The sequence below is a fragment of the Colias eurytheme genome, chromosome 27 (assembly GCF_061535395.1).
Source record: "Colias eurytheme isolate Ceu_HAF_F1 chromosome 27, ilColEury1 Martin Lab GWU primary, whole genome shotgun sequence".
NCBI classification, from domain to species: domain Eukaryota; kingdom Metazoa; phylum Arthropoda; class Insecta; order Lepidoptera; family Pieridae; genus Colias; species Colias eurytheme.
Window position 1 is genome coordinate 5766705 of NC_143006.1, and position 27218 is coordinate 5793922.

Consider the following 27218-nt stretch of genomic DNA (forward strand, 5'->3'; position numbering starts at 1 on the left):
ATAACAATGCTGTATGTTTTCCAGAGGCACATTAATAAACAAAATTGATGACGTCATGGCGACAAATCCCTCAGACTCCACGACGCCATCAATTTATAAAAATCTAACTTATTTCTATTCTATAAAAGCCACCTACGCAAAACCTTAATTCCATTGTCAATCTATTTAATTCCTTATCGCATAAGGGATAAAGTCGCAAATAAATTGTTTTTATCAACCACCCACATGCAGTTTTGTTGTGAAACACGATAGCTTTATTTACGAACACTGGATATGGGGATATAGCTCAGTGGTAGAGCAATCGACTGCAGATCGATAGGTCCCCGGTTCAAACCCGGGTGTCCCCTAAGAATGCCGTTTTTGTTTATTTTTTTTTGTTTGTATTAACGACGAAAATTGATTTAGATTTGTGAACGAAATAACCAACAGTTAAATTTTCAATGTTTTCATAAATATTTGGAAACATTTTAATTTTAAACTTTATGCTATAAAACACTGAAAATGGTAGAAAAATCTATACTTAGTAAAACTAATTCATTCTTTTTCGCTTTTTTAATAATTTTACATTTACTAGTAATCAGTTCGTATCCGCTTGGATTATTATCCAATTGAAATCTAGATACGTTAGCGCAATTCAATTGCTGACTAAGTGATTGTAGGCGTTTATAAGAACATGACATGGTAAATGGATAATCTGTATAAATCAAATTGTATGTACGCGTATAACTTCCGAACGATTGTACTAAATTGGATATGATTTCATTATTCTTAATCATGTAGGTACTGTTTGTATAAAAGATACACATATTTAAACACAAGAAAAGAAATTGAGTAATAAAACAAGCATCTTTATTTAGTTAACTATAGAACGTAGAGTCACGCAAGGATCTATACTAGGTCCACTACTTTTTATTACCTATACGGTTGGTATTATTAACATTTAAGGTTGTTTTACAGTTAAAAACAATTCACATATTCATTGAAAGATAAAATATATTACTTACGACGTCATCTTTGCTGTCGCACTCGCAGAAGATATTTGAGATGCTAGGCGGGTGGCTGTCTAACGCTCTCACTAGCTCCACGCCGATGCCTTGCTGAAACAGATAACAAAATCTATTAAAATTTGTTTATAATACGAACAAAATAATCATACATACGTTATTTATAGGGATAGTAAGAATTTAAATGGTTTGAGATAGCTGAATGAAGTTATTTTTGCGATGCGTTTACGCTCCCATATAAAGATAAAGATAAACAGTAAAAAGATAAACAGTAAAGATAAACAGTAGATAATTGTGTTACATAAACCATTTTTCAACTACATAAGTATCAATATAATGATGTATCTTGTGTTTTACTACGATAAAAAATAAAATAGATAATCTATCTACCCTCTCATAATATTCCTTTATTTAAAATCCACGAATTAAAATAAAAAATTTGCAAAGGGGAAGGTCAGCCAAGTTAAGTGGTTACCATTTATGACAGCCTTAGCCTAATACAAATGAATTTTGAGAAGGCCAATATTTATTTCAAATCCAATACCTTTTATTCACAAAAACTAGTCACATAAGTAAAGAATATAATACTAGGCGAGTATCAAAAACAAAAAGTACGCTTAAAACCTTACAACACCATTAAAAAAGCTACCTAATAACGGAAACAATCCATAAAAGATAAAAAAGACTATTATTATCATAGATAAGGCAACAGACTAAATATATTTACATGGGAACTGTCAAAGTGACATTATGAATACATTGAACTCAAATGTCAAGGTCAAATTTTAAATGTCATTTGTTTGGGTGTCGAGCTTTTTATGTTTATAGTTTTCTCCCAAATATAGAAATTATTTTACATTTAGTATTGATGTTCATCATGCTTCATAGTTTTATTTATTTATTTAAATTTATTTTTCTTATTTTATCATCGGAATGTATGTGGATGCATAGAGATAGTATGTACTACATATTATCTCGATGTGTGGATGATGCGAATTCCCTCCAAAACGGCTGTATCGATTTTGTTGAATTTTCATTTGAGAATAGAAACCACGGCTATTCTCATAAGCTAATTTTGTGTAATAGAAGGTGGGAGGCAGGCATGTTATAGTATAAATATTATAATATAATAAAAATGCAAGTAAACGAATCCTCCGACAAATAACTAGTATCGCTTAAAAGTAAGTATTGCAACTTGTTAACAATGATGACTCATTATGACCTTTGACTTCAACTAATAGATCTAATATTCGACACGGCGAGCATGCTTCATAAATAGATTTTAAATTTATCCACTCTACACATCACCACTGCCCTACCTCTATAAAAAAACAGTGATTCAGTCGCACAAAAATAAAAGCTACAATAAATGAAGATAGTTTGGAAAATCCAAAAGTGCACGCCTCATAATTTTTTTTAATTATTATTTTTGTTTATTTAATAACAATTAAACCACATCGAATCAGACCCTGAAAAATAAAAGGGTTCTATTCCTGAGCATACTCAAGCGTAAGAGAAAAAAAAAGACTCGATTAGTAAAGTATTTCGGTCGCTATCGTGTTAACAAGAAAATCCTCCGCACATACAGACACACGGACGTCCAAGACAGAACTTTTTTAAACTGTTTTTTAACTAGTTTAAATAACAAAAATGACATCAAAAATATCATGAATGTTAAAAATAGTGTTTTTTCTTAATATGTGTGTGTATGTATTATCTTACAAGTGCTATGATGTTATGTATGTTATGATACATAAAGACATTTTAAGTTTGAAAAATCTGATGTTTTGCGCGAAGTGACAGTAGTACCCACCTCAACGCTTCGCTTATGAGGCGTGCAATACAATTTTTAAATCTTTTCTTCATCGATCTCAAGAAACCAAAAATTTCGAGGACATGTGACATCTGCACTTGGCCAGCGTGGTACGGAGTATTTACATCAACGAACATAGAGCTAGAGCAAGCGCATTATTTCGTGATCTTTTAGTATAAACGATAACTCGTATTCAGTGTTGTTCAGTATTAGAACATCGCATAGAATCTTTTTGAGCGCACTAAGAACTACGAAAGAATGCTCTACGTCTGTTTACACTAAAATTTTACATAGTGGGGTTAGAATGAATTATATCATTATTCGCTCATATGATGTAAATACACAGATAGATTATGGCCTGTACTCTAAGAGGCCCGTGTCCCAGCAGTGGGAACGTATAAAGGCTGATATAGTACCTATTGCAACAAGATATATGTCTGCTTATCTTATAAGAACTTGGCTTGCATCCAGACTACAAAATTAATCTTCAGATATCGTTTTCTTGCATTTGATATGAATGGTTCATTGATAATCTGCAAATAGTTTCACAAGTTCTGGATTACGAGTTATGTTTTGTTTAACTTATCTGCCAGATAAATTACAAGTATATGAAAATTTAAGTTTCAAATAGGTCGTGACTTTATCAGCAAGGCGTAGAATTAATCGGCCCTGAATACATAAATTTTGTGGACATAACATTTATGGTAAAGCTTGAAATTCATCGAAATCTGTTCATCCATCTCATTTAATCACAAGTTTCATAAAGCATTAGAAAATGAATAACAGAGCAGGTATGCCGAGCATACGTGTCAGAAGTGAAACTTCTTTGGCAAAATTCAAGGATACCAAAATCGTCGCCTTACTCCACGACGTGACGGTATTGCCATAACGAGACCTTGAAATTTTACTCTCAACGCGCCTAAAGAAGTTTCACTTCAAAAATTGTCGTAGCAAAATATAAAAATTGGTAAATCTCCAAAACGTACGAAACCTACTACAAATATGACTCACGTTTTACCAATTCAATGTAAAATGAAGAGCCAAATTAGGCTCATACATTGTAACGACGACATAATAAATGATTCAAGCCTAGCTCGCGACCGTGACACAACAATGATGTAATGTCATGTCACAGATAATGTAATTAAACTGACACTTTGTATTCTGTGAATAAATATGAAAACAATGTGTTCTATGTTAAACTACATTTATTTTGAATTTGAAATCGGTGCTTAGTGAATTAACTGACGCAATCATATTTATTATTTATCATGACTATTATATGCAACGTCGATACTCTTCCTTTGCGGATCTAATATCTCACGGAGCAGTATCTTCACTATTTTCAATAACTAAACAGTATCTACGTGTATACCAAACAGCTGATTTGTCGTGTGTATCACTCTCAAAGTGCAGTAGAACGCAGTAGGTATGGTAAAGGTAAAATTTATATTATAATCATAGAATAATATAAATTGTTATTTTTGTTTTTCCATTTGCTCTGCTTACAAAAAGGTTCTGAGGTCGGGGCTCCAAACACGTGACTCGATACGGCTCTGGTGATAATTCTATTTGTAGTTGTTTTTTATTAATTATAATTATGATGTATCGCGTATTAGTATTGTATCTTCTTGTAGAATGTATTATTGTCTGTTATGTAAGTAATAATTCTTTATAATATATATATATATGTTTCCTATCTACTATATTATATTCTTATATATTATATACATAATTACTTTTATTTTTATTTTTTCATAATATGTACACTGCCACTGTCAGGTTGTCAATGTGGTGTCCACTGAAAATCAGTGGAGAATCTAAGTGTCTTATATGTCCTTAGATTCTCAAACCACTGAGTGGATATTATCCATTTTGTGCCGTTGTAACTAGTTATAAGTTAATTTTATTTATTCTTTATGTATTAATGTGCATCGGTACAAATAAATGTATTTTCTTTCTTTCTTTCTTTCTTTCTTTCTGTTATTTGAATGTTACAGTAATAACAACAAAACAACAAACTACGCAACGCCTTTATTATATCTTCAGTAGGTATCACAAATTTGTTTCACTATTTATCGCTTATAAATTCCTCTTCATTTTATTGTTATTGTATAGTTGAGTTTTCCAGTTCAATGCACGTAAGATTAAATTACGTACAAGAGTTGACACAAAACATGGTTTACATAATTTTGTTGACAGAATTGTTCATACTGTTTATATATATAATCTTTAGCATCACTATCATTACATAGTATAAAACAAAGTCGCTTTCTCTGTCCCTATGTCCCTAACCCTATGTATGCTTAAATCTTTAAAACTACGCAACGGATTTTGATGCGGTTTTTTTAATAGATAGAGTGATTCAAGAGGAAGGTTTTAGTATATAATTTATTATGTTTTAGACAAAGCGGGCGAAGCCGCGGGCGGAAAGCTAGTAAGTTATAACTGAAACAAACATTTATTTAGTGACTTATTTTAAAAGCGCACTAAAGGAAGAGTTGTTATCTTTGCGATTCTAAGCCACTATTTTTTACATAAGTTCAATAAGGGATTAAGAATTTTAAATCAATGCTGACAATTTTATAATTAAGGTTTTAATCCGTTTGTATAATACATACACAAACATATTAACAATAATCGAGTCCTTTATTTGTGTACAGTATTTGTTTATATTGAGTGATCTGTAAATTCTTAGATTGACTTTGGCGAAATAAGTTACCTACCTAGTGCAGTTTTTTATTATTGATACTTCGTAATTGTCAGTATTACAGACTTTACATGTAACATAAGGAATATAGTACAAAAAATTTAAACAAATAGCTTAAAGAATCATGCAAAAGGATTTACAACTAGACAGTTTGATAAATGACTTGCTATTTACTTCATAGGTTATAACTTATAGTAACTTTTTTAGTTCAGAAAAGTTTGTGAAAAAAACTATTGCGATATTGTGATAGAAATTTATAACTACGAAACTTTCTATATAGTAGAAAATAAGAAAATCTCCTGAAAAACTTGAAGATAAGTTATCTATACTTATCTATACTACCTACTATATATATTCTGGGTCTTCAGCTACCTACATACCAAATTTCATTGTAATCGGTTCAGTAGTATTTACAAAGAGTAACAAACATCCATACATCCTCACTTTCGCATTTATAATATTAGTAGGATTAACAACTAACGAGCTTCATGGTCAAAGCTTATAAAAGTGACTTAACATTTTGTGAGTTTTCAAAGGAATATAAAGCATCAAATCCATCAAGTACCGGCCAATGTACGGTCAACAAAAACGACATTCATCATAGTTTTTATATCACAGGTTGAACTGGTGTTCTGCCAACAACCTCAGGGTTGTCACACGTATAATAAATACTAAATTATTTATATTGGGTTAATTGTACTCTATAATTGAAAGAAAAATTACTTGAAAATATTTTATTCCACATGGTTGTTTTGTACAATATTTATTTCATATGATTAGTTATTATCTACGTTAAATACATTCTAAAATAGATTATATCTATCTGTAATAATTTTTAAACACTTTTCTACCTTTAGCTACCAATATTATCCTTCATTTTATATTTATTTTAAATTCACAAAAAGGTGACAACCCTATTCATAGTGTTAACTAAAAAAACCTGGCAAACCGCCATTTAAAAACTGGGCAGAGCAATTTGAACTGCTATCAAGGACTCAGTTTGTTTTTCGAGTGTCGATATTAAGTTTTCAGCTTGTATTTATTATTTAAATAGATATTAGAAGCCAGCTGTTGTTTTTCCAAAAGGGTTGTTAAAAAGTGAAGTCCCGTGTCCCCTTAGTGGGGTAAGGGGCAGATGCATTATTCATACATCTGTTTCAGTGATCGATTTTCTTTAGGGACAAGTAGGTGAGCAGCCTTCTGTGTCCTGCCAGACCGAGACATTTTTTTTCTTCGTCTCCACCGGGAATCGAACCCAGGACCCCTCAGTTCTACGCTCACGCGTCAACCACTGTACCAAGGAGGCGGTCAAAAGGGTTGTTAATCACCACTTAATATAGTTCATACGAATTTGTATACAAAGTCGCTTCCCGTTGTCTGTCTGTCCCTATGTATAAAGGAGGAAGATTTCGGTTTATAATTTGTTAAAAGTCCCAAACAAGGCGAGCGAAGCCGTGAGCGGTAAGATAGATTCGTCTCTAAATTGTAATTAAAAATTCTCTTGAGGCTATATTTGTATGAGGATGCATAATTTTTAAAATACATATATGAGACTTTTTGCTCCAATACGAACAAACGTGATAATAAGAATGGTCGACTGTGTCATTCATTGTTATTTCGATTACTATGGTGACACTCGTAATACTTGTAAATATTCTATAATTTTAAGGAAAAACGGCATTATTTCTAAAAAAAAATATTTTCCGATGAAATATTATTCCTTTATAAGTATAATTACAACTTGTGGAAGAATTTCCGCAATGGGAATTGCTGAAACACACCATGTATACACTCATACGTCTCCAGAGCAACTGAACAGTGACGAATGCACTGGTGATGTGAAAATCACCTGAGTGGCGACAAGGTCACGCACGCTTACGACTTCTAGTGTCTTGTTATTTAGATTTCTATGCTTAACTACTTAACAAGTTGGCAACTTACCAAACAACTTAAGGCTTTTTGCAATATCAAGTTTTTTTAAGACATTATAAGGCTACTATACTATAAGAACTTGGCAGACTTTTCAGTAATGTCAGTTTTTTAACGTACTACAACATATAGTTATATCGTTTAACATTTTTGTTTGTTTACTATAATCTTTGTAGTAAACAAAGTGGTGTAGTTTAATTTTAGAAAGAAACCACAAACTGTGGAAAATCATGGTGGATATTTCTCGTACTATTATTCACGATTCGAATTTATTCTAAATTTCTCTGTAATTCTTATTGCATTTTACGTAGATGTCAGCGTAAAATTGTAAACACCGTTACAATCCGATTACCATCTCGAAAAGTAATGCAATAAATTGCAAGAAAATGTTACACACAATTTATCGACGTTTTAAAATCTCGCGGTTTATATTATTATCTACTAGCTAACCGCCCGCGGCTTCGCCCGCTTTGTCTAAAACCTAATAAATTATATACTTAAACCTTCCTCTTATATCACTCTATCTATTTAAAAAAACCGCATCAAAATCCGTTGCGTAGTTTTAAAGATTTAAGCATACAAAGGGACATAGGGACAGAGAAAGCGACATTGTTTTATAGTTTACTAGCGACCCGCCCCGGCTTCGCACGGGTGCAATGCTGATACTAAATACACTACAGAAAAACTGTGAACGTTGTATATAAAAACATAGCGGCCCGGCCGGCCGGTACCGCCGCAAACGCTACGTCCCGCAATTTTTAAATCTGTAATATCTTCGAAAATATTCCCTTAAATCATACGGTGTAAAGTACCATATAGATCTATATTAAATGAACAAAGTATTCAAGGTATTTAATTGGTTAAGGATTAATGTTGTATTGGTGAAAATTGCTTCGAAAATTAGCTATTATTTGTCGTAAAAAGTAAATGACAAAAAAATGTTATTGTGGGTTATCCATAAGAGATAGACATATACCATCGCGGACTTTTTTGTAGACCTTTTCAATGTGTATAATACTTAGTACATTATTTTGATAAAACTCGTAGGGTTCAGCCTGCGTTTGCAATATAAGCGGAAACAATGTAATTTTTTACGACATCACATTAGAAACCTCAAAAATAACAGTACTTCTCCACTATTTAATGGATGTTATTATACATATAAACCTTCCTCTTGAATCACTCTATCTATTAAAAAAAACCGCATCAAAATCCGTTGCGTAGTTTCAAAGATTTAAGCGTACAAAGGGACATAGGGACATAGGGACATAGGGACAGGGAAAGCGACTTTGTTTTATACTATGTAGTGATACTATGTAGTGATTATCTAAGTTCTAACGATTTATATACAATCTTACAGCGACACAATATGCTATTGCTACCCATTTAGAATACACATTGCGCTTTATTTGTGTAAATAGTAAAAACGTAGGTTAACTCAGAATTCGTGTTAAAAAATTCCTATCTCTTTACCAATTGAGTATTTGAATAAAAAAAAATTATTGATTTTTTTTATCTATTCTGAAACTTTATTATTATTAATATTGATATTTAATACAAATAACTTCAAAAATTTTTCTTTCCGTTAATTATAAGCAATTAAAAATTGATGAAATTTAAATCAGAATCACGTGACTACAAACGCGCCATGACTGGTCACCACAATTGTGACGTCATATTGTTATAGCTATTAACTGCAGTACATAGGGTTTACCGTTTACGGCTATTACACGTGACTAGACAATAATATTGAAAGTTTATTGCTAAAAATTAAAATACGATTTGTTAGTTGGTTCCGAATTAGTTAGTTAGTTACGAAAATAATATTCTTGATGTTGATATATTTATGATCACCGATTTTTGTCAGGAGTTGCCTTTGTAGTATTCGTACATAATGGTACAAAACGATAACTTTTGAGGTTCGCCATTTTTAATATAAATTTAAGTAATATAATTAACAATTAATATAATTAATATGTAATTTAATAATGACAACAAAATTAAATAGATCAAAACACTGTATTTATTATTCACACGCTTTTATTAGCTTCACCTGTATGTTTGTATGCAACCGACTCCTTTCGAAGTTTCGACTCGATTTTGACCCACTTAAAACCGACGGATTTTGTTCAAATTTTGAACACTTATCAAGGTCCGATGACAATACAATAATATCATAAATTTATCCTGATAAGGATCGCCAGGATCAGCTTAAAACATATGTTTGTAAGTAACCAATTCTCCTTTCGATTCGATTTAGACCCACTATAAACCGACGGATTTAGTTTAAATTTTGTATACTTATAAAAACCCGGTAACAATACAATAATTTCATGGATTTATCTTATTATCCTGTTTAGTTTTTCAAACTATATTTATTTTTCTATCAACTGTAATGAGTGAAAACTAACATTATGACGTCACACGCGCTCGAGTGACGCTTCGGGAGTTGTCGGCGTGTCTTCGGTACTGGATTCAAAGACTAATTTTTATTTTTAAATAACTTTTGAATTATTGCAAAAAAAATAAAAATAAAAACAGTTTTGTTATAAAACTAATATATAATCTTTCCATTTATCACAAAAAAAAATTTAATTCAAATACTCAATTCTCGATTACTAAGAACTAGCAACGAACGCAATTGATTAAAATATTCAAATTGCATTTTTAGCACACTTTTATTAGAGTCAACTGTATGTTTGTATGTAACATGTAGAAACACTATAAACGACATTCATCTTATTAAAGCCTGTTTTTTATTATTTATTTAACCGTAGTGTAGGTAAACATCTCTGCAGTGTATTCTGTTTATAGCAGCTAACCACTCACAGGACAAACCCGTATTCAGAACCACAAGAACTCGTCATTTGTTCCAAATTCAAAAATTCTTGCTTTATGCCTGACTGCCATACTCAAAACAGCGTACTGTCTATGCTGAGAAATGCAGCATTCGAAATTCGAATACTCTAATTACCACCAATAGAACGTGATTCCAAATTCCAATATTCTACCACCAATAGAACGCAATTCCAAATTCGAATATTCTACCACCAATAGAACGCAATTCCAAATTCGAATATTCTACCACCAATAGCACGCAATTCCAAATTCGAATATTCTACCACCAATAGAACGCAATTCCAAATTCAAATAGCATTTTTCTCCATTGCAGCGGCCATTACAAGATGTTGACACTTCCTGTGCATGATACGCAATTCTATATCTAAAGTAACCTAAGACTTGTCGCAATGCATGTCCGGTTGAAGGATTGATCATATTATATAAATACTAGCTTTGCACCCGCGGCTTCGCCCGCGTTTTCTAAGAAAAACCCGCATAGTTCCCGTTCCCATGGGATTTCCGCAATAAAACCTATCCTAAGAACCTATCCTATAAGTTAATCCAAGTTACCCTCAATATGGGTGCTGAATTTCATTGTAATCTGTTCAGTAGTATTTACGTGAAAGAGTGACAAACATACGCATAAATCATCGAATCATCGTGGCATCAATTTCACTTGAACATGCGGGCGAAGCCGCGGGCAGAAAATTTATATAATTACTAGCTGTCCCGGCGAACTTTGTACCGCCCTGTCAATGAATGTTGTGTTACCTTTTAGCTGAACTAATTTAGGCTTTGATGAACGTAATACAATGATACAAAATAAATATTTATATGGATTGATATGTAATAGTATTTTAATTTATTACTTCAAACACGTCTCAGAGAAAAATGATTGAATTTTAATAAGCTGTGCAGCATGGATTAACTCTTTTCATTCTTTAACTATTATCGACCACGCCATCGTTTCGTTTCACTTTAGTTGTGATAATAATTCTACCATTATCATTAGGCGATCGACGCTGATACAGTGGGTAACCATCGTTGCTTGTGATGGTCTTTGCCATCAATTTTCGTGGATACCTTTTGGTACACTCGCTGTCAACCATGCATGGTGTTTGTTGGTTGATGGTTTCACACGGTCCATGAATCATATTCGTGATAAAAACGTCATGTCGGTCTGGATCGGTTTTAGGATTAGCAATCCCCGCACACATAGGCACCCGTTACACGCTCAATCTAGAATGTGATCCTTGATCATGATCATTGATCTCAACCCAGATTGACTGTGTAATGTATTTGATTGACGGATCGTAAAATCTGATCAGAAAATATCTAGATTTTTAGAAATCAACGATCTCGATCCTTTGATCGAGATCCAGATTGATCGTGTAATGTAACATGCTGTCAAATTACGTCAGTCTGCGTTCGGAGCGCGATGGTATGGGACGACAACACACAGGTGTAACCATTTTTAACAGATGATCAAAACATGCCTCCTTCATCCTGTAGTAATTTGCGTAATCCTCTTCCTCTTCCGTACTATAAATTTCATCCAACAAGTTCGAATGTGTATAGATGTTCCTTTTTAGTAGCCACGGTTTAACCCAGCGTTTCCTCTTCACGCGTTTTTTCAAATAACAGGCAATAATTATTGCTGCACAAGATTTGTTCTTATTCAGATCCATTTAGTGGTTGTGAATGCGTGTGCATTTGACAATGTCGAACAGTGGACTGATATGATCTGGATTGACCATCTAATGTCGCGACGATCCACATAAAGATTCGTCAATCCGTCACCTGACTTGGATCGTGATCTGGATTGAGCGTGTAACGGGTGCCATATATTTTATTCTTTCGACTAACCAAATTAAAATGTGTGCATGCTGCAAGCCAGATTTTCGTCATTCGATTGAATACATCCATCATTGAATAGTCCCAAAGATGTGTTCCTTTAATGTAACTCATCAGTGATCGGATTTTTTTCTTGAAAACACGTGTGGTGATGACGTGCCGATCACTTGATATTTGTCCGGGAAGCAACAGTTGAATAATTTCCATCCATTTCGGATTACATGTAATGAATAGATCTGGCCGACCATAATGACGAACATATTATTATGTCATTGCATCTTGCACATATTCACTTGGGCTACCTGTGTATGTCGCCGGTAAAATAATCAATAGACCAACATTTTCTGCATCTTCTTCTGTGCTAATTGCATGGCGTAAATGGATGCAATCTTCAAAACGCAATTTAACTTGTTTATAGCTACGCAATATTGTTGACGCAGTCGACGAAACCGCAACAAATAATTTTAATTTTTTACATTTTTATTGAATTTTTTTTTAATTTTAATTTTTTATAGCTGGCCCGGCGAACTTCGTACCGCCCAGTCAATGAATGTCGTGTTACCTTTGGGCTTGGAACTAATTTAGGCTTTGATGAATGGAATACAATGATACAAAATAAATAAAGATATACCTATAACAGCATTTTATTTCGATGAATAACACATAGGTATAGGAAAAAGAATAAAAAAAAAAAAAACAATAATTAGATAGTTACTTGATTACTTCATACACGTGCCAGAGAAAAATTATCGAATTAAACTACGTTTTGCAGACTGGGATGCATTCGGATTAATTCTTTTCATTCTTTAACTGGTGTCGACCACGAAATCGTTTCTTTTCACTTTAGTTATGATAGTTCTACCACTATCATCTTGTTGCCTGTGATAGTTTCTACAGTAAATTTTCGTGGATTCCTTTTGGAACACTCGCTGTCAACCATGCATGGTGATTGGCGGTTGATGGTGCCACACGGTCCATCAATCATATTCGTGATTACAACATAATGTCGGTCTGGATCGATTGAATACATCCATCATTGAATAATCCGAAAGATGTGTTGCTTTAATGTAACTCATTGCAGTGGCGGTACGTTCATACAAGCCGAAAAGCCCGGCTTGCCTTAGAAATTCGCTACGAGACAGAAAAATACCTATATTCACGTTTGAATATTCGCGCGCAATGAGCAATTCATAATCTGCTCCGAATTCAATGAAAACTCACCTACAATATAATATATATTGTATAATACGCCTACCATAAAATAATGACGAATTCGAGTAAACTTTTTAATTTCATCCTTCTTCCTATCGGAATAAGGTCGTACCTTTTATTTGGACGTTACAACCTAAATTGGATGGATTATAAACAGTGCGGTGTCTCGCTTGCACGCGTGGGCTTTTACCGGGCTTTGCGCTCATCTCTTCTAACGTATGAAATTTCGTCGGAGTAGATACATACCTAGCTATAGAACTCTATAGCAATTTCTAAGGGAAAAAATGCCAGGCTTTAACAGTGTGAAGATAGTTACGATTGCGCGAACGAACGTCGTGAATATTATTGTTAAATTATTATAGTTTGTTTGAGCGGGTGAATATACCGGTGTAATTTAGGTTAAGTTTTTCGAATTTTGTTGTAAAATAAGTGTCGCGACAGCAGATTGTGTTGTAAATTGTGGTGGTTTGCTTTGTGCTCAGCGGGGGAAAGGTAAAATCATTAAACTTTACTGAAAAACAATTAATTTCTTCATCAAAACCAACTCCCGATTTGTGCATTACCGAAACTAGTACATTAATAAACGAAATTTTAATTGTAATGTTTACGAACGATTTCATGAATGAGAATTGCTTAGAAGAAGCCTTTCCCCAGCTGTTCAAACTTGCACATATTTTGGTAGTTACGATTCCTGCTAGTAAATAGGTAGTAGATCTTCCACGGAGCGTGCTTTCTCATCGTTAAATCGTATTCATAGGTATGTACGTATTAATTATTAAGAAATACGTATAAGTATTTATTTGGCCAAGAACGCCTTTCTGTATTAGGTATCAATAATTGCCATAGAAAAGTAGCTGTTAGGTAATTGAATTCTAAAACAAACACCTACTTTCTATAATAGGCATGACGACAGTATCCATAAATGATCGTATTAGTGTTTTTAAGGGAAAATGTATAATAAATAAATTAAATATAGCGACTTAGAAATCTTAAAAACATTAAGATTAATGAGATTATCAATAAAATAAAACATTGAAATTCTGAAGTTCGCCATTTTGACTAAAACACGCGTGACGTCACGCATAAGTAAACAACTCACGTCAGATGTATTTTGTTGTTATGAATATGTTGAGAATACGCATTTTTATTTATTTTCTATTGTTTCACGTATGCTTTATCGACTCAGAACAAAAATATAATTGCGAATTCACGAATACATGGTTCGGGATTCTCCGCGCCAACTTTATACAATAATTTCTTATTATTTTTTCGCTTGAAACAATTACTAACACATTTTTGAGCATTATTTTTATGTGGATTCACACTGCAATACTGCACACCACTTATAAACTTTGTAATTCGTTTCTATAACACATATTAAATAAAGACTTTTTTAGTTTTCTTCGCAATGCGTACAAATAATTACGTATTTACCAAAGTTTGACGTCACGCCTACGCCATGACACCTGCGAGCTGTTTTGGCACAGATATTAAATATTTTTTGAAAAATGGCTTTAATCTTCGTTAAATTTAAGTATATTACCGAAATATAGGGTTTTTCTTGTATAGTAAACGTATACACACATTATGGAAGAGAATTTCAAAATCTTTCGTCATGCCTATTCCGATGTTATAAAATCTTTCCTTCAGAAAGATTGGCGTTTTGAATTAGAATATAAATGATCTGTACAATTTTATTAACCTTCCGTATACGAGGTGGGGTATGACATACCCCAGCGGTAAAAAAATCGTTGCAATTTTTAAACGAAAAAAACGCGTAAGTTGGTTTTCTCAGTAGCTGTAAATGCGACGTTGCCGCTCCGATCCGTGCAAAGCATTCAGTCCGGCGTCTGCCACAGATCGTGTGACACGTACGTAAAGTGCGCTTGGGTATCACACACCCCACCTTGTATAGCGCGTCACCCAAAAGGTAAGCGTAACTACTTCTGTTTTTTAATCATTTATATGTTTATTTCGGTGTTTAACGTGATGAAATATTGTTTTCAGGTAATAGTTTAACTAAAACATGTCTGGGTTATCAGCAGAAGATATATTACGAGCGCTAACAGGAGAAGACGATGATGATATTGAGCCAGAACAAGAATCGGATGGTGATGCAGATCATATCAGTGCTCAAAGCAATACAGATAGTGAAGTGGATGCGGACATACCGTCTTCGGATTCAGACAGTGATAACTTACCACTCTCGAGGTTGCAACAAGCTAGTCATACCGAATATTATAAAGGTAAAGATGGGGTAAAATGGCAAAAAAATCCATACCGGCTTACAGTTCGCACCAGAGCTGAAAATATTATTTATCATCTACCTGGCGTAAAATCAGTTGCGAGAGACAAGAAGTCACCTATTCAGTGTTTTTCTTTATTTATTACTGATGATATGATTGCTGATATCGTGAATTACACCAATGAGAAAATTCGTTTGCAATCTACTAACGACCCTCAAAAATCTGAAACAACACTGACAGAAATGAAGGCACTGTTTGGATTGCTTTTTCTATCTGGTTTAGCGCGTTCTAGTCGTCAAAATACAATCGACTTATGGGCCACAGACGGTACTGGAATGGATGTGTTTCGAGACACATTGTGTAGAAATAGATTTGTTTTCTTACTGAAAAATTTGAGATTTGATAGCGCTGCTACACGAAGTGAGAGAATAATGATAGATCGATTAGCCCCGATTAGAAGTATATTTGAACAATTTGTAAAAAATTCTCAAGATGTTTACATTCCGTATGAAAACCTTACTTTGGATGAAGAACTAGTAGCTTTTAGAGGACGTTGCGGTTTCCGCCAATATATACCATCTAAACCAGCAAAATACGGTATCAAAATTTATGCTTTGGTGGACAATAAGACCTATTACACCCTAAATATGGAAATATATTGCGGCAAGCAACCTGAGGGTCCTTATGCTATTAGCAATAAACCCTACGACGTAGTTGATCGACTGGTACAATGTGTTTCACAAACTTCACGAAATGTTACTATGGATAATTTTTTCACAAGTTACGAGAGCACTAATCATTTACTGAAAGATCATAAACTAACTGTAGTCGGAACCTTACGTGCTAATAAAACTTGTATACCACCTGTATTCAAAACAAACCGTGAATTATATACTACCAAATTTGGATTCCAAAAAGATATTACAATCTTATCCTATGTACCAAAGCCACGTAAAATAGTGTATATGATGTCGTCTTTGCATCATGATAAAGAAATCGATGTTGAAACAGGAAGTCAGCAAAAACCAGCTATTATTACATTCTACAATCAGACTAAAAGCGGCGTTGATGTTGTCGATAAATTATCGAGAACTTACGATGTTTCACGTAATTCTAAGCGTTGGCCTCTGACGATATTTTTCGCTTTACTCAATCATGCTGGTATAAATAGTATGATTATACACATGCTCAATAATGGTATTGAGAAAAATAAAACTAACTTGAGATGTAAATTCATTCGGGAATTAGGTTTGTCTTTAGTAAGATCCCACCTAGAAACAAGAAGGCAGAACCAAAGACTTCCTAGGAAACTGCGCCAAAGAATTGAAAAGTATTTTCAAAAACCCCTTGAAAACTTACAAGAACCGCCGGCAAAAAGGTCTAATACAATGCAAAGATGCTCACTTTGTCCTAGACAAAAAGATAGGAAAACTAGGTACATTTGTAAAAAATGTAATAAGCCTATATGTATGGAACATGCAGATTTTTATTGTCAAGACTGCGGAAACTTAAGTGATTAAGATTTGATTAATTATTGTTTGTTTTTACTAAATTGTTAATGTTTAAAACTAGTTATATTGTAGTCTTATAAATTAAGAAGACTGATTCTAATATTATGTGCCATTTGATTTTAGTCCTCAAGAAAAGGTTTAATAGATTATAGTTAGAAGAAAAAGTTAAGTTTTTGTACTTTTATTAATAAAAGTCTATTGTAATGTAAAAATAACATTTGTTTTACTTAATTCAATTCATTATTAGATATAAAAACATATTTATTATTATTTAACAATCTTAAATATCAATTATGCTAATTTTACTACCTTTCATGTTTGGGGTATATCAAACCCCACCTAGTATAGCATGATGAGATTAGTCACCTCGTATACGGAAGGTTAATAATATAATGTCATACAGTTTTATATAATTTATCGATTTTAATAATAAACGTTTGACTCAACTGTTTGCGGGCGCGCGTGAAAATTTAAAAGATTTGATTCGGTATGTAGGTAATATGTTCACGTTTTTTTATAAGTTTTATAACGAACATAATTACACAGTATACCTATGTAGGTATCTTATTAATGAAAAGGGTACCCATCAAACATTTTGAAAAATTTGGGCTTGCCCAGTCCTTACACCCTAGGCACGCCACTGACTCATTGCTTGAAAACACGTGTGGTAATGTCGAGCCGATCACTTGATAATTGTCCGGGACGAAGCAGTAGAATAATTTCCATCCATTTTGGATTTCATGTAAATGTAATGAATAGATCCAGGCCGACCATAATGACGAACATATGTCATTGCATCTTGCGCATATTCATGCGTATGACTTGGGCTACCTGTGTATGTCGCCGGTAAAATAGCACCTAAGCACCTAAATAGCCCAATATTTTCTGCATCTTCTTCTCTGTGCTAATTGCATCGCGTAAATGGATGTAATCTTCAAAACGCAATTTAGCTTGGTTCAATCGAATGAGCCAGGGCCTCCGTTTCAATTTTAACGTTATAATATTATTTCAACGCAATATTGTTGAAGCAGTCGACGAAATCGCGACAAATAGTTGTCAGAATTTTTACATTTTTAGAGATTTTTTTTTAAATAATTAATCGAACTATCCTTCTTGGTTAGTTTCCTCACCGAAAATACCTTATCAATTTCTGAAAGCACGCGTAAACACAAATATTTGAGGAATTTTTATGTATCTGCTTTAATTGCACTTTTCAATAATTGATTTAAAAAAAATACAGACAATAGTTTATTCACCCTTTTTACTTTTTAATTATTTTACACAAAATAAATTTTTGAACGCATGAATGTCAAACAATATTTTGACCGTATTCAACCGTATTTGACAGGATTGACAACAGCTAATGATTGACATGTACGAAAATCAAAATTATTTTTATATATAGTGGCCCGCCCCGGCTTCGGCCGTGGTACATATTTCGCAATAAAAGGTAGCCTATGTCCTTTCTCGGGTATCAAAATATCTCCATACCAAATTTCATGCAAATTGGTTCAGTAGTTTAGGCGTGATTGAGTAACAGACAGACAGACAGACAGTGTTACTTTCGCATTTATAATATTAGTATGGACTAGCTGCGCTTCGCGGTTGCATCCGCGTGGCTCTGCTCCTGTTGGTCTTAGCGAATGATATACATACTTACATATAGCCTATAGCTTTCCTCTTGGCACGCTAAATGGGCAATCTAATACCGAAATAATTTTTCAAATCGGAGTAGTACCTACCTGAGATTAGCGTGTTCAAACTTCAAACAAACAAACTCTTCAGTTTTATAATATTAGTATAGATTTATATATTGTGAATAATTATACACATGTTCTATCAATCTGCCCGTGACCACCCCATCACTCATAGGGCGTATTCAGAAAGAAAGCTTGAAACTTATAAGCGCTTATAAGCGCTTATCGGCGCTTATAAGCGCTGGTAACCCGCGCAGGAAAATATATGAACATGCGCTTATAAGCGCTGATCGGCGCCGACAAGTTTGTTGAAACTTGTTGGAACTTGAAATAATTAAATATATCAAGTTCTTGTCATGTTCATAAAAAAAAAACTCCCACGAACAAATCAATCCATCAAACTATATTTATTATCTGTAGATATAAAAACTCTTTCCCATAGAGAACACGAATCAGAATCGCGTTCTAAATTTAAATCTCCCGCCAATCGACCTACATTCCCGCGCAAATGTTTCCTACGTTTTGACGGCTTTGTTTTAATTCAATGGATGGAAATTCTTGTTATTTATTGTATGTTATTTTTATTTTAGTCGAGTTAAGTTTTTTGAAGTGAAAACTTCTTTAGCGGCGTAGGGTATAAAATCTTAAACTCGCGTCAGGACTCAGGACACGTGGCCTGATCGAAAAAGCGTAAGACGGATTTTTTCTTTTTTTTTAGCCCTTATATTCCATGCGTAAGACGGATACCATTCCAAAATATCAAACATGCTGAACGTTAATAATCAAGTTTTCACTTCTGCCGGCACTCCCGGAGTGCAACCTGTCTTTTTTTTATAGCTTCTATCGCGGGCCTTGAGCGCGGGGACCGAATCCAGAAATTTCGTAACGAAAAACCTCACGCTCCCCACTCCGACGGGCGCGGAGGTGTGGCTTGAAGGCATAGCATGCAATAGCTTTACCGCGGCAGTCCCCGAGTGCCACATGTCTTTTTTTATTTGTGTAATGATATTATAAGTAAATAGGTGTAGATAGGTTACCAACACAACATTTAATCTTCGCCAAAGTGAGATTGCTTCATGCATGATTCAACTAACATGTTAAATGCAATCACAAGAGCCGAGCGGCTGCAGAATTACCTATTATCGGTATTTATTAATCAACCTTGCAACAAAAACGAATTCTTGTTTATAAACCGCTTACCGAGTTCTATTATTCTTATTTTTATGTTATTAATATGAAACACGTAATTATTTTGGAAGGGAATCTCATTCAATTTAAATAAAACATAGGTAAGTTTACAATAATACTACTACAAAATCTTATAATTATAAGCGATAATACTAAGATCCTTTCACTACTTCTATTCAGAGTTAAAAATGCTGAAACTTTTATTCCCACCATATCTATCGAAAGCACACCCTCCATTCGGTCTTGACAGAATACCAGCGCTGTAGTCGCAGCTTGCTGCGATTATGGCAGAAAGCTGAGTCAAGACCCTTTTCTGGAAATGCAGTGCACACACAGTACCAGATTCTCAACAAACATGGCGTCTAATTTATGTCTAATTTTATTATGTATCGTACTTTCTTTCTTCTTTTTTTGTGTTTTCTTCTTGTGTGTGTACCTTTATCTAGAAATAAATGTTTTTTCTTTCTTCTTTCTTTCTTTCTTCTTTCTATAAGGACCATTTTAACATTCTAGATTCAAAACACACATCAATAAGATTAAACTCATAAAATTATTGTGAAACCGATCCTTGATAAGTGGACAAAGTTTGAATTAAATCCGTCTGTAAAAGGTCAAAATCAAGAAAAGGAGTTACATCAAAGTCAGTTACATCTAATATTCTAATCTTATATATATAAAAATGAATCGCAAAATGTGTTGGTAAGCGCATAACTCGAGAACGGCTGAACCGATTTCGATAATTCTTTTTTTATTATATTCCTTGAAGTACGAGGATGGTTTTTATGTAGAGAAAACGTAAACATGTACCACGGGCGAAGCCGGGGCGGACCGCTAGTATATTATATTATAAAACATATATCTCGATGATTATAAAGGCGAAAGTTTGTAAGGATGTATGGATGTATTGATGTATGGATGTATGGATGTATGGATGTTTGTTACTCTTTCACGTAAAAACTACTGAACCGATTACAATGAAATTTAGCACCCATATAGAGGGTAACTTGGATTAACACATAAGATAGTTTTTATCCCGGAAATCCCACGGGAACGGGAACTATGCGGGTTTTCCTTTGCAAACGCGGGCGAAGCCGCGGGCGGAAATCTAGTACAAACATACAGGTGAAGCTAAAAGTATGTAGTTAAAACCACTCTCAAATAAACTTCGATTGGCAGACACACACACACAAGCCTCTTGTTTACAAGATTTAAAAATAAACAGCGCAATATATACCGCTTCTATAAACGTTATTTTCCGTACACAAAATCATTGCACTTGCAAAAGAATACTAACACATAATCTCCGAGTGATATATCTGTTATAAATAGGCCGCTGACACATCTTGTAAACGGCTGATGACGTCACGTATGACGTATGATGACGCGCCATATAAATAAAGAAGTTGCCCGCAGCTTCAGGCCGCGCGGTCTAAATAAATTTTCGTAGTAACAACATATTTTTTTCCCCTTTTTACGGAAATCTTGCCTAAGATCACACGGCGCTCGAGGAAGGCGTGGCTATGTCGAAATCATACTTTTTTGCCCTATTTTATCCCCTCGGGGAAAGAATTCGGCTGTGCATTGAATGATCAGTCAGTCAGTCAGCTTTGCGTTTTATATATTATGTCCTCGCTTTTCGCTTATAAATCATATAATAAAACCTTCCTCAGGAACCACTCTAACTATTAAAATAACCTCATCAAAATTTGTTACGTAGTTTTAAAGATTTAAGCATACATAGAGTCCATAGAGACGGGCAGATAGCATCATCGACTGTGTTTTATACTATGTAGTGAAGATTTCGCAAACCATGTGTAGCCCGGATAAACATGTGCCAAACTATAGGCCGATCAACTTGTGCCAAAATAAGATAACCTTCGCGGCTTTTATTATGCAAAATAGTATTTGTATACGCGAGTAGCATTTAGGGAGAGGATGAATCTTTGCTAGAACTATGAACAGAAGACAATCGGATGATACTTTGCACAGAGATAGATATAAATAGAGATAGATATATTATGGACGATAAAAACCCATGGAGGGTTGTCGCGTAAAAACCACAGGACAGTTCTTTGGCATATTGTTATAAATATATGATGTTACATATGTATTTTGTAAAATTAAATTGTGAAACTGACATGATTTAAAAGAGCAACTATGGAGTTTCTTGCCGGTTCTTCTCCGTAGATACTGCTTTCCGAATCGGTGGTAAATATTAAAATATGTAATGACATTTCAAAAGTGCTTCTATAAGAAGTCTAATTGAATAAATAAATGTTTGAGTTTGATAGATATAATATGTAAATAGCCTGGATTATTACACAAGCTTTTTGTACGGATACGACGCGAATATAGCATTTATATTTCAGCTTCTTATACTTATTGGCCCCCTTCACAATAGAGAGCGTTGGCCCAACAAATGATGGTCGATGTTTGCCGCCATTACTGCGATAGCGAATTAAACATCTACAATTACCGATCGCGATCATAGACATTTACTTTGAACTACTGGTCCGATTTGAAAAATTCTTTCGATGTTAGTTAGCCCATTTATCAAGGAAGGCTATAGGCATCATCACAGACATGTATCAAGATAGACTAAGCGAGTGTATGTACTTCCCGTGTCCAAACTAAGTTTATGAAACTTACTTGACGCTGGCCTACACTCAGTCCGCGCTTGCAGTTCGCCAAGGAAAGACGTGAAGCTGAATAAAGTAAAATGCCGAATTGCGCCGTTATAAACTGTAGAAACTCCACAGCTGTGAGTGGTCGAGTTAGCAGAGATGTTTCCTTCCACCGGTAAGTAATTTTCTAATCAGAAAATGCACTATTTATTTTAAAATCAAATAAAGAATATCTGTGGAAAACGATCGTGACAAACACGCATACCAAATCATACGAAATGATTCGGAATACATTGCCGCTTTTACTTGGTACGGTAAAGATCGCGTCGTATAATAACAAGCAATGAATAGCGTCTTCTCATTTTTCTGTTCTCATTTTTCTGTCCAATTTTGTGGTTAGTGATGTTCATTTGATGCAACAGTTCTCGATTCTAATCGATTTTATAATCGAACAGAAAAATGATAATTTTAAGGAGCAATTTTTCAGAAAAAAAGGCATAGATTTTTTTTGTCATTTAATACGACTTGACCTAGAACTTTTAAGTATTTTAATACAAAGGTACTAAAAATAAATATTATGGCATGGACGCCATTAGTTAAAGTGTCATCTTGGGGGTTTTTTAAGAAAACTCCTTATTGCTTAGACTATGTTTGTTTTTTCAGTTTTCCAAGTAACCCGAACATAAAAGAAAAATGGATCGATGCAACGGGACATAAAGATTGATTGATTGACAGTTTCATTACTTTCTTTCGATGGCCTCTCTAGTACGTAGTACATGGTAACTCAATGGGCATATGTAAGAAAAAGCTAAAACACATTAGTTTACTTATTAGAATATTAAAAGGTTTATAACTTTATTTTATCATTCCTCTGTCTATGGTAATTATCATTTTTCTGTCTTGAATCGATTTAGTAATCGATAACGATTCATTTATTTAACTACCTCTTAGACATAGATCTAGTTTGATCTGATTTCTTTCGATTTACTTCGATGGGATAGGACGATACTAGAATCGCCGCGCGAGTGGTGTCTTAATCGATTTAGCGTAAAATGAAATTACAATCACTAAAAAGCGCTCGTGACGTCATAACGCGTCAAGGTCAGTACAAAAAATATGACACGCTTGGTTTTCATACAGATCGCGGTACTTGCGTTGTCTACTTAATATACATGTCTGTGGGCATCATCATATCATCAAGCTAACACCAACAGGAGCGGAGCAATGCGGGTAAAACCGCGGGGCACAGCTTGTGTAAACACTTAGGTATTATGAAATTTTCATCTAAATAGAGTCGTATTATGATCATAGATATAAATTGGCATAGTAACAAAACACAATCGTTTGGCAATCAGACAAATTGTCGCTCATGTAAGTGTCTCGTCTCAAATACTTTCCGGTTATAGAAGTTTATAAAATTTCTCATTTGCATTATGTTATAGTCACAACAAGGCATTTGTTGTAACTATAAGAAATCATTGAGAAAATCGTAAAAATATCTAGTAAAATAAATAGCATTTAAATTCCTTGTAAATTCTTTTTCTAAGAGCTTATACGCACTCTGCGGGTAGCCGCATTGCGGGTAGCCGTCCGGCTGACCGCAAGCACAATTATGTACGTAATATTCATTTCTATGCGCACTGCGATGCGGCTACCCGCAGACCGCACAGTGCGCATAGAAATGAATATTACGTACATAATTGTGCTTGCGGTCAGCCGGACGGCTACCCGCAATGCGGCTACCCGCATAGTGCGTATACGCTCTAATAGAGCTATCGAAGCTACAAACAAAATTAAATGCTTTGTAATTAGCTAAAAACAGACATACAGACTGACAGACATATGTAACATATAAACTCAAATTAGGTATATAAACCGTTTAAGTGCTTCAATAATTATAATCAAAATAAACCATAAACTATCCCTCTATCAAATTTCACCCAGAACACATCAGCCAGTTTTTCTCAAAGAGATTCATTCTCAACTCAAACAAACGAACATTTATTTATTCAATTAGACTTCTTCTAGAAGCACTTTCGAATCGTCATTACATATTTTTAACATTTACTACCGTTTCGGAAAGCAGTATATCTATGGAGAAGAACCGGCAAGAACTTAATCTATTTAATGATAATGTTACATCTATTTAATACTCTTTGATATGTAAATCTCGGTCATAAAGATCTTTAAACACATCCGTTCCCTCCCGTGACCTCTTTATTGCAAAATCGAATAATTAATTGGATCTTATTACAAGGCAATTGGGATTAATTTCGCGTGACTAATAATATTAAGAAGCCATATGGTATTATGTAGACGTATGTTTTATTAATTGTATTAGGACATCCTTTTATTATATTACGATAGAATATCTACTCTGTTTATATAAAAGACTAGCTGCGCTCCGCGCTTTCACTCGCGTGGCTCCGCTCCTGTTGGTCTTATCGTGCTGATATAATATAGCCTATAGCCTTCCTCGATGAATGGGCTATCTAACACCGAAAGAATATTTCATATCGGAACAGTAGTAGTTCCTGAGATTAGCGCGTTCAAACAAACAAACTCTTCAGCTTTATAAAATTAGTATAGATAGGAGTGTTAATTAATTACATCACTATAATAAAAATTGTACGTCAAGAGAAAATAAATATAATAGAATTTTAAAGATATTTAGTTCGGTAGTTGGTTTTAGCCGCTTGGAATTTTGGAAAGTTTTTGTGTTCAAAATGTTAAAACTTCAACATCTATAAAGAACAAAATTCAGCCTCGATATAACTTGCATATAATTATACAGGGTGTAATCGTTAAGTGTGCACAGGCGATTATTCCGTAACTATTGCAGATATCAAAAAACTTTAAACTGATATCGATAATACTTAATGAGTAAAATGACACTATTGACTTTTTAAAAATAAAACGGGAAATATCCTAAAATTTTCCATTAAACACTCCCATACATTTATCCAATTTTCCATACATTTTGTGTTCAAAGCAAATGTTAGAAGTGGCGTCTTCGTTTTGGAATACCATTGTATTCCACATCGAGCTCTATTTACAGTTTCTAAATGAATTTTTATTAAAATTTGCGAAGTAATTTCAGGATAAATTCAAAAAAAGAACCAAAATTTTTCATATTACATGTTTAGGATAGTCATATCTCATACTAAATGTATGGGAGTGTTTGATGTAAATTTTTTGGATATTTCCCGTTTTATTTTTAAAAAAGTTATTATTGTCATTTTACTCATTAGGTAAAGGGCTTTCAAGTTTCAATATCAGTTTAAAGTTTTCTGATATTTGCAATAGTTACGGAATAATCGCCTGTGCACACTTAACGATTACACCCTGTATACGTATAACTGAAATGTTTTTAAAGTAACTGAAACTCTCACTCACGATTCCAGTCTTGTCCAAATTGATCCATCTATTTTGATGGTTAACAAACAGAAGCAATGAATTATTAAATAATTTAAACTGATAAAAAATTCGTGTTTTAATACATTTGTAAATATGTCAATACATAAGTGTTACGTACGTGACATAGACGTGTTTCAATCAATCAATCAATCGATAGGCAAATCAATTATTAAGATGGGAAATATTAATTGACGCTAGCTACGAATGTATTATGCACTATTAAACACTGCAAAGTTTTTATATATGCGGCATTTTATCTTTAAAAATAACTGCGTTAAAAACAACCGACTTCAAACTTGCACTTGCAACATTTACAAATACAGACAAAAATGCTCATAAAATAAAAACTACTGGGCCTATCCGAATAAAATTTTTATGGGACCAATTCGACACCATCCCGCATCGAACAAAAAAAGAATCACGTAAATCGGTTCAGAAACCACGGAGTAATCGGTGTACATACATAAAAAAAAAAAAAAAAAACATACCGGCCGAATTGATAACCTCCTCCTTTTTTTTGAATTCGGTTAAAAAAGACGGGCACTCCGGGAGTGCCGGCAGAAGTGAAAACTTGATTATTAACGTTGAGCATGTTTGATATTTTGGAATGGTATCCGTCTAAACGCTTTTTCGATCAGGTCACGTGCCCTGACGCGAGTTTAACATTTTATACCCATTACAGAAAAAGTGCTCAACGCCGCTAAAGAAGTTTTCACTTCAAAAAATAAATCTATTCCTATCTTTTAGTTTTTTGACCGCCTCCTTTAGAGATATGAAGCCATTACTAGCAAACATAACTCAATTATACACTTTGATCGCTTTTACTATTTATTTACAAAGGTTTGGCCGCTTATCAAGTGATAAAACGACGAATTTAAATTGAGTTTCTGTTTCTAACTAGTCAGTTTTAACGTTAAAGGTCCGCTTATGCTTTGCAGAATTTGCACATTTTCTTTTCCCCCAACTTCTTTCTTTGGTCAATTCATTTTTATTTGAAGTTGTAGTTTCTGACTTTTTCAGGAGAACATAATTATTAATCCAAATTATATTCGCATGGCCATCATTCGACACTGAATCTACCTATTTATAAACCTCCCTAATATAACCCAGTTTACTCTAAATCCCAATAACAACATCTTTAGACTAAATCTTAATCTAAACTCTATCCAAAA

The 27218-nt window shown here is 33.9% G+C and overlaps 1 protein-coding gene and 1 non-coding gene across 6 annotated transcripts in view; one reads left to right on the top strand and one right to left on the bottom strand.

Annotated features, from left to right (window-relative positions):
* LOC149896925 (uncharacterized) overlaps nt 1-27218 on the bottom strand; it is an 83934-nt gene that overhangs the window by 31436 nt on the left and 25280 nt on the right. For all 5 annotated transcript variants that reach the window (XM_090117113.1, XM_090117112.1, XM_090117109.1 and 2 more), the window contains exon 3: nt 1005-1097. In XM_090117113.1, coding sequence (XP_089973239.1) covers nt 1005-1097 — 93 coding nt within the window. The remainder of the gene's footprint in view (nt 1-1004; nt 1098-27218) is intronic.
* On the top strand, nt 276-347 carry TRNAC-GCA (transfer RNA cysteine (anticodon GCA)). Its single transcript has one exon. It is a non-coding gene; the product is annotated as a tRNA-Cys (tRNA).